This window comes from Portunus trituberculatus, chromosome 31 (genome assembly GCF_017591435.1).
Source record: "Portunus trituberculatus isolate SZX2019 chromosome 31, ASM1759143v1, whole genome shotgun sequence".
NCBI lineage: Eukaryota > Metazoa > Arthropoda > Malacostraca > Decapoda > Portunidae > Portunus > Portunus trituberculatus.
Window position 1 is genome coordinate 572,530 of NC_059285.1, and position 11,592 is coordinate 584,121.

Consider the following 11,592-nt stretch of genomic DNA (forward strand, 5'->3'; position numbering starts at 1 on the left):
CTATATAAGGTGGTTCAGACAAGGCACCACACTTACACACACACACACACACACACACACACACACACACACACACACACAAAAGTGAAATGAAAATCTTGCATGTTATGTCACTCCCAACAGACCTTCTCAAAGTGTTCAATGAGGATCTCCACCACAATATTACAGAATTTGATGTCCATAATGGCAGCAACAGTCTCCTCCTCCGGCCGCAGCAGTGTTGGGCCGAAGCACACCCCAAGGTTGCTCACGGTCATCAAATTCTTCTCACTCTTGCTGGCCACACTGCAGAAAGACAACACAACAGTCAGGAGAAGAAAGTGCTGGAGGAGGAGAAGAAAAATTGTAAAATAAGGGTTAAGGGACAAGAGAGGAAAGGAGGAAGAAATAAAGAAAAGTAAAATCAATAGAAAACAAAGCCAGAGAAGGAAGGGGGAAAAATAAATAAAAAATGTAAATAAATGCAAAGGTGGGTAAGATCCAGAGAAGGGAAGGAGAATGAGATAAAGTAGAATGTGATATGACAGCACCACTCACTTCACCAGATGCTGAATGAGGATCTTGAGAACCATGAAGTTTGTCTTTGGTAGCTTGTGGACCAGACTGTGGATCTCGTGGACGCGGCGGAAGAGCTGGTCTTGCTCTGGGCAGCGGAGGGAAGGAACACATTTCAATGAAGCACAAGGAGGCCGCATCATGGCCACAACACCAATCATGGCCATAATACTGAATGTGTGTCACTGATGCACAATGTGGCCACTGGTGACAACACTGAACACACATCACTGATCCAAGACGTGGCCACGCCATGGTCACAATACTGAGTCAGTGCAAATTTCAATCTTCAATTAAGCAACAAAACGATACGTAATGTTAAGCCATGAAGCTTACTGGAGGAAAATGGTTTGCAATATTCCTGAGTGTGTGTGTGTGACTGCAGTCTTCAGTTTTAAGTAAATTGAACTTAATAAATCAATGGTATCTTTGTAACAGAAAGTTCAAGAAACCTAAGAATCAAGACATCTTCAAAAACAAAATGACTGACATTTTTTTGTTATATTTCTTTTTGGGAGTGAGATTTTATGCAAGCATGCATACATTCATACATTTATATATATATATATATATATATATATATATATATATATATATATATATATATATATATATATATATATATACACTGTATATATATATATATATATATATATATATATATATATATATATATATATATATATATATATATATATATATATATATATATATACAGTGGTACCTTGAGTTACGAATTTAATCAGTTCCATGACGGAGCTCATACTCAAATAAATTTTTCCCATTGAAATTAATTGAAATGCCATTAATCCATTCCAGCCTCTGCCGTCTTCTGCTAATTTTTTTTTTTTTTTTTTTTTTGGTAAAGAAAAGATATTCATGAATAATAAATATTGCACAAAAGCAAAATAAATGTACATAAATACACTGGTTTTATAAAATATCCTAATCTCAGAAGTCAGGAATGTGTTCCATGGGAAGTTACCCCCTACATTTAGCCCGCCCACTCCTTCACTTAAGAGTGTCAGTGAGCTGGGAGCACACTGGCTGCTCTACTAATTGCAGAAGAGCTTGTTGACAATCCTGTACTAAACACTGTAGACAATATTCATAGAAAAAAATTAAGTTTAAGTAGGCAAGATGGAGAGAGAACAGAGGCCACAGAGTCCCATGAGAGATTTGTTTACAACATTTTTCCCACCCACAGGGGCAGAGCGTGGATTGGCACACGTTAGCGGAGGTGTTACGGGGAGATCATGTTCTGTGCCTTTTCAGTTACTTCCATTATCCACAAACTCTCGCTTACCGTAACAATGAACTTACTCGTTACACTCCTAATGCAATACTTTATTGCTGAACTTAATTGCTACATTTCTTTTACTTCAGTTTCACTGAACTTAATTTTCTTCTTAGGTTTTTGCCTTTTTGCTACACTTTCCTCTTCTTCTTCTTCTTCTACAGGATGTTTCACAAAACAGCGCCCAAAGAGGTTTGTTTCATCCTTCCTTTCAGAATGTTTCGGGAGTGAGTTAGGCATGTGTCACTACATAGAGCCAATTATTGGTCAGGCAAAAGAAATTTAGCTAAATAATTCCACAGAAAGCTCAAAATTCTAGCACAACATGAGAAACACTGCCATGGCAGAAAAAACAAACAAATAAATGAACTGAACACGTTGGACGCTTGATGGTGGATGTTTGCTGTGGCAAATAGCAGCGGCGTTCCTGTGATTCCCTCGTGACGCAAATTTTGGCTTGCAAGTCAAAGCAAAATATTTATTCCCATTCGGATTACTTGTAAGTCAAGGCATTCATAACTCAAGGTTCCATGGTGTATATCTGTGTGTGTGTGTGTGTTTCACTGTTTGATCTGCTGCAGTCTCAGACGAGACAGCCAGACGTTACCCTACGGAACAAGCTCAGAGCTCATTATTTCCGATCTTCGGATAGGCCTGAGACCAAGCACACACCACACACCGGGACAACAAGGTCATAACTCCTCGATTTACATCCCGTACCTACTCACTGCTAGGTGAACAGGGGCTACACGTGAAAGGAGATACACCCAAATATCTCCACCCGGCCAGGGAATCGAACCCCGGTCCTCTGGCTTGTGAAGCCAGCGCTCTAACCACTGAGCTACCGGGTGTGTGTGTGTGTGTGTGTGTGTGTGTGTGAAAGCCAAATTTTCATAAGAGCACTGACTGGCAGCAGCAATGAAGGCACTGTGCAGCTTGTAGGTCATGAGTGGCTCAGGCAGGTTGCGGAAGTACTGCTTGATGGCTGAGGTGATGGTCTTGACTTCCCATTCAGCGGTGTCGTCCAGCATTAGCTTATCTGCTTTCCGACGGTCAAGACCCAACTGGAGAAGCTTGGTCACCTTGCTGGACACCCCAACCAACCGGTACAGACCCTGGTCTTCCAACCCTGCACCATGGAAAGGCAAAACAAAGGAACTTCTTCAGTAAATACACACAAAAATTTCAAAGTTTGTACAAATAGAATGCAGGAAAAAAGTATCATGCAATACTATTCACAGAGTAAATGATTTGGGAAGAGTTGCAGCGTTTTAAGATAGAGTCCCATGTGCGAAAAGGAGACAGTAGCCAGTTGAGTCCTGCAGTAGTCTTTGTGCAAGTTAAAAGCTAAAGATGTTCACCAAGGATAGAGCCAAGATCTCCATTACTACCTGTCATTTTCCTGTTACTCTGGGTTTATACATTCAGTACAGATGTCAACATAAACACATAAATTAAATAAGACAATCACAGATGATACCAATTTCAAATCAATCATGTACTGAATTCTGACAGCTTTTCTGAGAGAGAGAGAGAGAGAGAGAGAGAGAGAGAGAGAGAGAGAGAGAGAGAGAGAGAGAGAGAGAGAGAGAGAGAGAGAGAGAGAGAGAGAGAGAGAGAGAGAGAGAGAGAGAGAGAGTGTGTCTACTTAATTTTCTAATATTTCAACACCTGTAGTCCTTCCTTCCTCATCTGACTACTCTCCCCCAGTCACACCCACCTCTGCTCTCCAGCATGGCTATTGCTCTGGAGGTGAAGTTCTGGCCGGCCTCATCCAGAGAAGTCTCCTCCTGTGCTCCTGGTGCTCCCGTGGGGTGTGCATACATCTGTGGCCAGGAGGACAATGCTTGAGAAATATTCAAAGGTGGACCATGCTCTCACTCTCTCTTTCTTCTTCTATTTTTTTTTTTTTAAGAGAGGAGGATTGGCCAAGGGAAACAAAAATATAAAGAAAAAAAAAAGCCCACTCAATTGCCAGTCTCCTTACAGAGCCAATAGTAATAGCCTGTTTGCTTTCTGACAGTATCTCAGCAATACAACTCCCACCCATAGCAAGCTTCAACCCCTTCATTACTCTGCTGTGTTTTCATTGTTACTATTTGGTGATTTTATAAAGCTTCAGAAACTTATGTGGGAAATTAAACTAGTGAAGACTCTGGCCATTAATCTCCTGACCTCCATAGACCCTTCCTACTGCAAATAAAACTGTTTCAATACTGAATGGATTAATAACATTTGAGCTACACTATAGTCTGTCTACTCAAAAAATGGTTCCTGGATTTCAAACATACTGTAGCTTATTGATAACATAATGGATTTGATGTGAATAATACCTGTTTTCTACTGATCAATGCACCTATTACAAGGATAGCTCATGGTTTTCCTCAAGCTCTCACAACCACGCATTCCCTGGGACACCATTCAAATTGAGACCCATGAGCCACTTTAAAGTAGACACACTACAGTAAAGTCTTTCCTTCCTACAGCTGAAAGCCTCATCCTGGTGCTGTGCTTGGTATCATATCCTCTTTCAAGACCCTGACAGTGTAGGTGTTTAACTTCCTCCCACCATACTTCAGCAACATTTTATATAAAAGAGCAGCCTTTCCTCTCTACAGCTGCAACCCACACCCCAGTGCTGTGTCCGGCATCACGTTCACCTTCAAGACCCAGATGACAGAGTGGCAAAGCTTATACATATCACTTCAAAAATATTTCTTGTTGCATTGCCTATTACAAAAAATGTTTTAATGTACGTATTCTGAATTTTCCACAAGCACAGTCTTTCCTTCCTGCACATATACTTTCTGGTGCTGTGCTTAGTACAATGTTCTCTTTCAAGACTCAGATGGTGTAGGCATATAACCTCCTCCCTACATAAGTTTCAACAGACCTACAAACACAGCCTTTCCTTTCTACACTTGAGCTGTTGTCCGGGTGCTGTTTGGTCTGTGATCACAGAGAGAGATCCTTCACCCAACACTCACCGGCTCCTTCCCGTCCATGGCATCCATCCACAGCTTGCGGTCATCCTCAGACAGCGCCTGCAGAGTGTACTGCACTCCCGGCCGGTCCTGCGCTGTCAGGTCAAAGCAGAATCTCTTGTCTATGCTGTCGGACATTCGTCGCACACAGGAGCGAAGCACAATAGTCTCCGTTGAGGTCTGAAGGAAATCTTCATTAGTAAAAGTCATCCAACAGTAAATCCATATATTCAGCATTTATCAAACCAGATAGTCTTTTCTGACATTGTACTCTTATCGGAGTGTATATATTTCTTTTTTTGTAGCTTCAAGAGACCAGACTAGAGGGAAAAAAGAAAGCCAGTGATCTCTGTGACACTAAAGCTTCATTTCATAATTACTTTTCACAACTGTAGCAAATAGAGGGTGAGTCTGCATGGCAAGACTCTAATCAGAAAAGACAAATCAAATTTCAAAATAACCCGCAGGAATATCTGACAACTTGCTCTGTTACCCGACAACTATTGCTCAATATGACTTGTGCAAATGTCTGGATCACTGAACGGCACAAGATTGGTGGTGAAGGGAACAAGAGGTACTCACAATCTTGTGCTGGATCTGGTTGTATGGGATCATGGTGAAGACTCTGTTCTCTTTCTGATAGAGGCAATAGTGCTTGGTCCAGGTGGTGCCAAATGCCTCTGTGAGGTGAGAGAGAGAGGCATGAAGGGCTGAAGCAGGCAGGAGAGCACAGTACAGAATGGTGCTAAACAAAATAAAACTGATAAAAAGAATCTATGATGAAAGAAAGTGTGGAATAAGTTGATAAGTCAATGGGGAATGCAATAAACAATGCTACTAAAAAACACAAGTATGTATACAATATGTTGATTCTGAACTTCAAAATACACTTCTTTTCTTATGCAGAAAATCTTCCATAACAAACTTCATATTCATTTCTTAAATCTACACTAATCCAAGACCATTTCTATTCAGGCCAACTTGAAAATGGGGAAAGTGTTGCATGCTACATGTAGGTCTGTAGGACCACCAAAAGCCTTGCAGCACTGTCCCAATAACACTGACAGCTAACACAGTGCAATCATGTGTTTTGTAGCAAGTGCTCACCCAGCCCCACCATCCCCAGCAGCCATGGCGATGATAAAACCAAGATGAGACAAGTGCTTTACTTACTCTTTTCCATGAGGAAGAGGTAGCCTTGTCTAGTGTACATCTTGTCCATGTTGCCGGGATCCACTGACTTCTGTTAGATAAAGATTGAGTGAGTTTTTGCTCTTCAAGAAGTATGAATGTGACCTAATGAGTTAGTGAGCCTGGCAGGACTAACACCTAACATAAGGATGAAGTTGTGCTGCCTAAGAGCTCTACTTCCTCACTGAGCATCGAGTGTTACTGTTCCTAACTCAGTTACTAACACCCTTTAAAATCAACAGTACTAGACTCTAACTGAGGATCAAACTGCCTACCACAGGTTACATGACAAATAACATATCTTATGGCTAAAATGATGCTATGGCTCTTAACAGGAGGTGGACTGGGGAACATGGAGAAAACTATTGACCTGATTCAGACTATAAATACACCATTCAATAGTACGTACTACTATTAGTACCTAGCATGGGGTGCAGCACGAGTATCTCACCTAGGTAACAGTGCTGGACAAACGAAGGGGAGGGGGGATTGGGAGAAAAGGAGGGAGGGTACAGCACCTGGCATGAGGTACACTACCTGACACTGGCTTGCCTGTGGCACTCAGCACACAGTGAACATTACAGCACAATTCTAAAGTCATGACAAAAACCAAGAATGCTTAAGTGATTGAGGACACATGATCTATCATCAATTACTCTACATAAAAATTATAAATAAATAAAAAACAAGCAACAGCAAAAAAAAAAAAAAAAAAAAATAAATAAATAAATAAATAAAAGAATGAATAAATAAATGCAACAAAAAATAAGTAACACTACAGCTACACAAATACAGGCTACAGATAAGGTTGGGATAGAGAATGTCAGTGTATAAAAAGAGGTGGTACTACTGAGTGACAGCCTACAGGGAGGCCTCCCTATACACCTGAGGATATACACTTCACTGGTGTGATCAATGGATAGCCAGCCATTCCAGCACAATGGTTCCACACATTGCATATGCAACACAATTAAGAAGAATGAAGTTCGTAAACATAAAAAAATCTACCACATTCAACATTTCCACTTACTCCACAGATCAGCAGCAACCACATCCACATCTATCCCCCCCCACACACACACACCCACACAAACAAATACCAGTACACAAACACAGACTTGGGACAAATATATTGATTACCAGTGAAAATCATGCCCCTCCTTGTGACACAGGTTCACTACAGCCAATCAAAAGACACACACACACACACACATACACACACACACACACTAAATCACATAATGTCAACATACCAATTGAGAAAACTGTACACACACATATGTACACCCAAACAGAGGTGGACATGGATGATTAATAAGACTAGAGATGTCCCTGGCAATACCCTGAGGTGCCATCCAGACTAGTAATGCTACACCAGGCACCCAGGGACACCAGCAGGGGTTAGGGTGTCCCTGTTAGGCGGCTGTTACTTGCCCTGCCCAGACATGACCGACATGCACATCACCAAGGGAGGGAGGTCAGCCTCATTCACCAACAAGCAAGCTGAGTGTTAATCCTTTCACCTCATAGTTACAGTACATGGGAAACATTTCAAGTACTGAAAGCCGTCCTTTAGGTCATCTCATTTTCATGTCTTTTACTCTTGCCCAAGATAAAACCCCTTAAAAAATATCAATGGTCTCAGGGAAGACAAGATACTAATCAGTCAAACAGTACAAGAATTGATGGAGAGACAGATAGCGTGCCACAAAAACAGTGTCTTCGTGATCTCACAAGTATCACGTAAAGAGTCCCAACCTGTCTCTACCCTGTCAGGCATCTAGTGGAGAATGATGAGCTGTTTTCCTGATAATGTTAATCCTTGACTTTTAAAGTCTCTCTAACCTAACAGTCCTTGTCAATGTACCCCAGCATCACTGTGCTCCTAGAAAACCAGAAGTAGCAACTATAACATCTACCTCAAGATGATGGTAAGGAAATGCAACCAAATTCTATAACAGTGAGTAAACTTGAAAGAAACCCCCTCTGTAGTGCCAGAAATCAGTGTCATCAATACTGAGGTGAGAGGTGGCGCGGCACAGCACTGAGGAGCTACATCTGAGTACAGTGCGTGTCTGCAGTTAAGATGATTGAGCTGGTGTGCTTTAGATGAGTCACTCAGTCAGCCTCAGCCCTTTGCCTCATAAAGGTCTCATTAGTTTCTCACCTCTTAACACACATTCTCTTAGCACAGGAAAAACACAAACAACAGTGGAGATTTGCTGTAATTAAATAAAGGATTTGTGCAAAATATGATGAAGTGACCTTACTGATAGGAATGAATGTATTAGTTTTATGTAAGCAAAAGGCACTCAAACGTGATCACTTTCCATGCTAGACACAAAATTTTTATGTGGAAACTTGCAATGTTTGATAGCCCAGTGTGTGAAGGCAAAAAGTTGGTTCAGAATATCCAGATTGTTTACTGAAGCCAAGCTCTGTTATGCAGTGTTCATTATACTGAAGGTGCAATACTGGGGTTTACACTCACTCAATTAGCACTTTTACTGTAAAGCTCCACCTCATACTCATAAAACACTCAAACTGCTTGTCTCCTTTCCCCCTGCCTATAGTAAAGTCTCTTATTAGCATCATGAAGTTACATTCCCCTACAGTATAACATCGTGCTATTGTTACGTGACCTGGACCTTCCTCCCTATCACTGTCTTCCCTTCCCCTTATCCCGTGAACCTGAGGTCCCCAAGGCCTAGTCAAGCTACAGCAAGGATGGAGGTGGACGAGGCTGAAGGGTGAGGGAGATCTGACCAGGCCCAAGATGGAGGCGCTACGACAACAGCTGCTGGAGGAAGAGGTGGAGGTGGTGGTGGTGGTGGTGGTGGTGGAAACAGTCAGTGGGTCTTAGTTTTGTACACAACATGCTCAACATCTGAAAGATAAGTTCTGCAGGGCAGCACCCATTAGTATCCTCTTAATGTAAGTGAATCCATTAGTCTGGTAAGGAAAGCCCCATTATTCAGTGAAGGAGAAAAAGAAATGATAAATAAATCAAAAGTCAACAACCAAATTAAAGTGGAAGTATTTCTCAAAGTATTTTTACAGAGAAGAGCACTACATGGATGGCTCAGAGTGACAGTCACTTCAATCTTTGGATCAGCAAGAGGAAGCAAGACCACAGTAAATTATTCAAACATTAATCCATCAACCAAGGAAAGAAGCGCCTACTTTTGGTTTGTGTCACTTACCAAATGAGAATTAGAAGACAAATGCTACATGAATGGTTTAGACAGACATTACTGAGGGGCTTTAGAGGAGAGGCTCAGGCCACTCCTGTCCTGTATGGAGCATGAGTCAACACAATACAGTACAGTTAAGATGACATGACACAAGCTACAAGGCAACAAGCCCCACAGTCTCCCAGGCCACCACTCCACCTTCATGCTCAGGAACATCAAGGCTACACTGCTGCATCTTCTCCATTGGTCATTACTGCTTTACTCTATATTGTAATTCTGACACACATTAGGAGTACATCTAACAGGGTTGCTTCAGGCCAGCTGTCTCCAGAACAAGACCTGTGGTGTATTTTTGGAAGCATTCAGGTGTTACTGTAACTTGCTGGAAGATTATGGACAGAATGGAAATATGAAGTGACAGTGTTGTACAAGAAGTATTTTTTACATTAAAATGAATCTTTTCTCACCTTCCAGTAATTGATTTATTGAAAAAAAAAATCAATTTCAGTAATGAACACTAGTGAACGATGCTCATTACACTTATACTTGGCACCACCATGACAGAAAGTAAAATGGTCACACTGAACTCATCTTTAAAGCTCAAACAAGTTTAACCTTTATATTCTATTTTCTATCTCTCTTTTTCTACTTTTTTCTCACTTGGACCAGCTTGAACTTTGTGCAAGTATGTCAGTTACCAGTCAATTGCTTAAAAAGTTGTGCAAAACATTTACAGCTTATGGCTATGAGGGAAAAAAGTCCTCCTTTGACTTAATGGCTCAGACTGGTGAGCAGACCAACAACACAAAACATCAGTGTACCTTGAGAGACCAGCAGTGAATGTTGACAGGGATGCAAGCAATCTGCTACTGACAGACAAGTCCACATTAAAAACATTTACATAATTTTGCAGAAGGTATTATGAGTAGTTTCCCCTCCACTACAGAGAGGGGGAGATGTGAGATGGAGTGGAGGCAAGGGGTGTGAGTTAGTAGGTGGCGGCAGGGACACAGTACCGTCTTACGCACCTCCAGCATCTTGTTCTTCAGCTGTACTGATTCTGCCCGCGTGGCCTCAAAGTTCTCCCGGGTCTGTGGTGCAGTAGGTGGAAGGTTAGCACTGGGGGAAAACTCTACCAAGAATGTGCATCACTTAATTTGATGACAGCTTGGCCAAACATGAACAGTATAATTCCCAACAACAACTGCAGACCTGGACATTGCTAAGCAGAATGAGTGCTGAGCCATACCACCAACCATGCTTTTCTTATCTCTCTTTCAGTCACAGCCAGTTTTCTTCAGATACAAGAATAGACAGGATAAACATAAATTATATCAACATCACTAAGAAAGCTAGCAATTAATGGATTTGATGACACAACATATATCCTGATCTCTCCCGCTTACAGTCCCTGAAGCCTGTGACTCTACTTGTCTGAAGGTAAACAAACATTTCCCGTCCAATCTAAAACATAAAGATGATGTAGATCATTTAAACTCTTCCTATCAGGTCTTGATTTTAAAAACTGAGCAATGACTTATATACATCTGGTTTGAAGTATACAGCTCATGTGCAAGATACTTTAAACTTTTCCTATCACAGTCTAATTATAAAAACTTTGCTCTGAGGATGTCCAGTCTGAAGCATGAGGCTCAAGAGCAGATCCCCTCAGGCTGAGAACCGTATTCAGAAAAGCTTTGCTCTCTCACGATGATTATTTTCAAAGGCTTCAGTTGCAGATACTCGTGTTCTCAAGGGTATTTTTATGTTTCTGATGATAGATTAGCAAGATTTCCCGTTTATCATAAGGAGAAACTACCTTGAAAACCCTGCTAGTTGTCGTCTCTGGGGACCTGAAAGAATATCATGGTGAGGAAGCAAAGTGTTTCTGAATATGGCCTTGAGAGTCACTAGGGACGGTTAGCAAGGCAAGGCAAGGCAAGGAGAGCAGCCTCACCCTCTGCACTCTGACTTGGAGGTCACGCATGTAGGGATTGCAGTCGCTGAACACCTCGTGGCCCTGGTGGTAGAAGGTCAGCCAGCTGTACATGTAACTCAGCAACTGCAATGCAAAAATAGTGTGTTTAGTAAGGACTTTATTAGGAACAGACAAACCTCTCTCTCTCTCTCTCTCTCTCTCTCTCTCTCTCTCTCTCTCATCGAAACAAATGTTACAATCCTAGAAATTACAAAATGCCAAGCTGTTTCTTCCTGTATTTGGTCTGACACCTGCTCACCCTGCCCCTCCCTCATCAGTGCCTCCCACCACCAGCCTTAGTGTACCCCTGTGAGGCAAGCAAATCCCCACCCCCTTCCCTCAACATGTCACTTGATTTCTGAAGGTGATACATTACTCAGGAGACTGCACTAT

The 11,592-nt window shown here is 41.6% G+C and overlaps 1 protein-coding gene across 24 annotated transcripts in view; it reads right to left on the bottom strand.

Annotated features, from left to right (window-relative positions):
- The window catches only part of LOC123511447 (rho GTPase-activating protein 26-like), a 93,262-nt gene that overhangs the window by 13,950 nt on the left and 67,720 nt on the right, over positions 1-11,592 (bottom strand). For 22 of the 24 annotated variants that reach the window (XM_045267350.1, XM_045267355.1, XM_045267347.1 and 19 more), the window contains exons 5-13: positions 11,179-11,283; positions 10,238-10,312; positions 6,010-6,079; positions 5,419-5,516; positions 4,840-5,016; positions 3,573-3,678; positions 2,760-2,981; positions 538-643; positions 126-285 (exon numbers count right to left, since the gene is read on the bottom strand). In XM_045267350.1, coding sequence (XP_045123285.1) covers positions 126-285; positions 538-643; positions 2,760-2,981; positions 3,573-3,678; positions 4,840-5,016; positions 5,419-5,516; positions 6,010-6,079; positions 10,238-10,312; positions 11,179-11,283 — 1,119 coding nt within the window. The remainder of the gene's footprint in view (positions 1-125; positions 286-537; positions 644-2,759; positions 2,982-3,572; positions 3,679-4,839; positions 5,017-5,418; positions 5,517-6,009; positions 6,080-10,237; positions 10,313-11,178; positions 11,284-11,592) is intronic. The other 2 variants (XM_045267334.1, XM_045267348.1) reach the window with 1 other exon arrangement.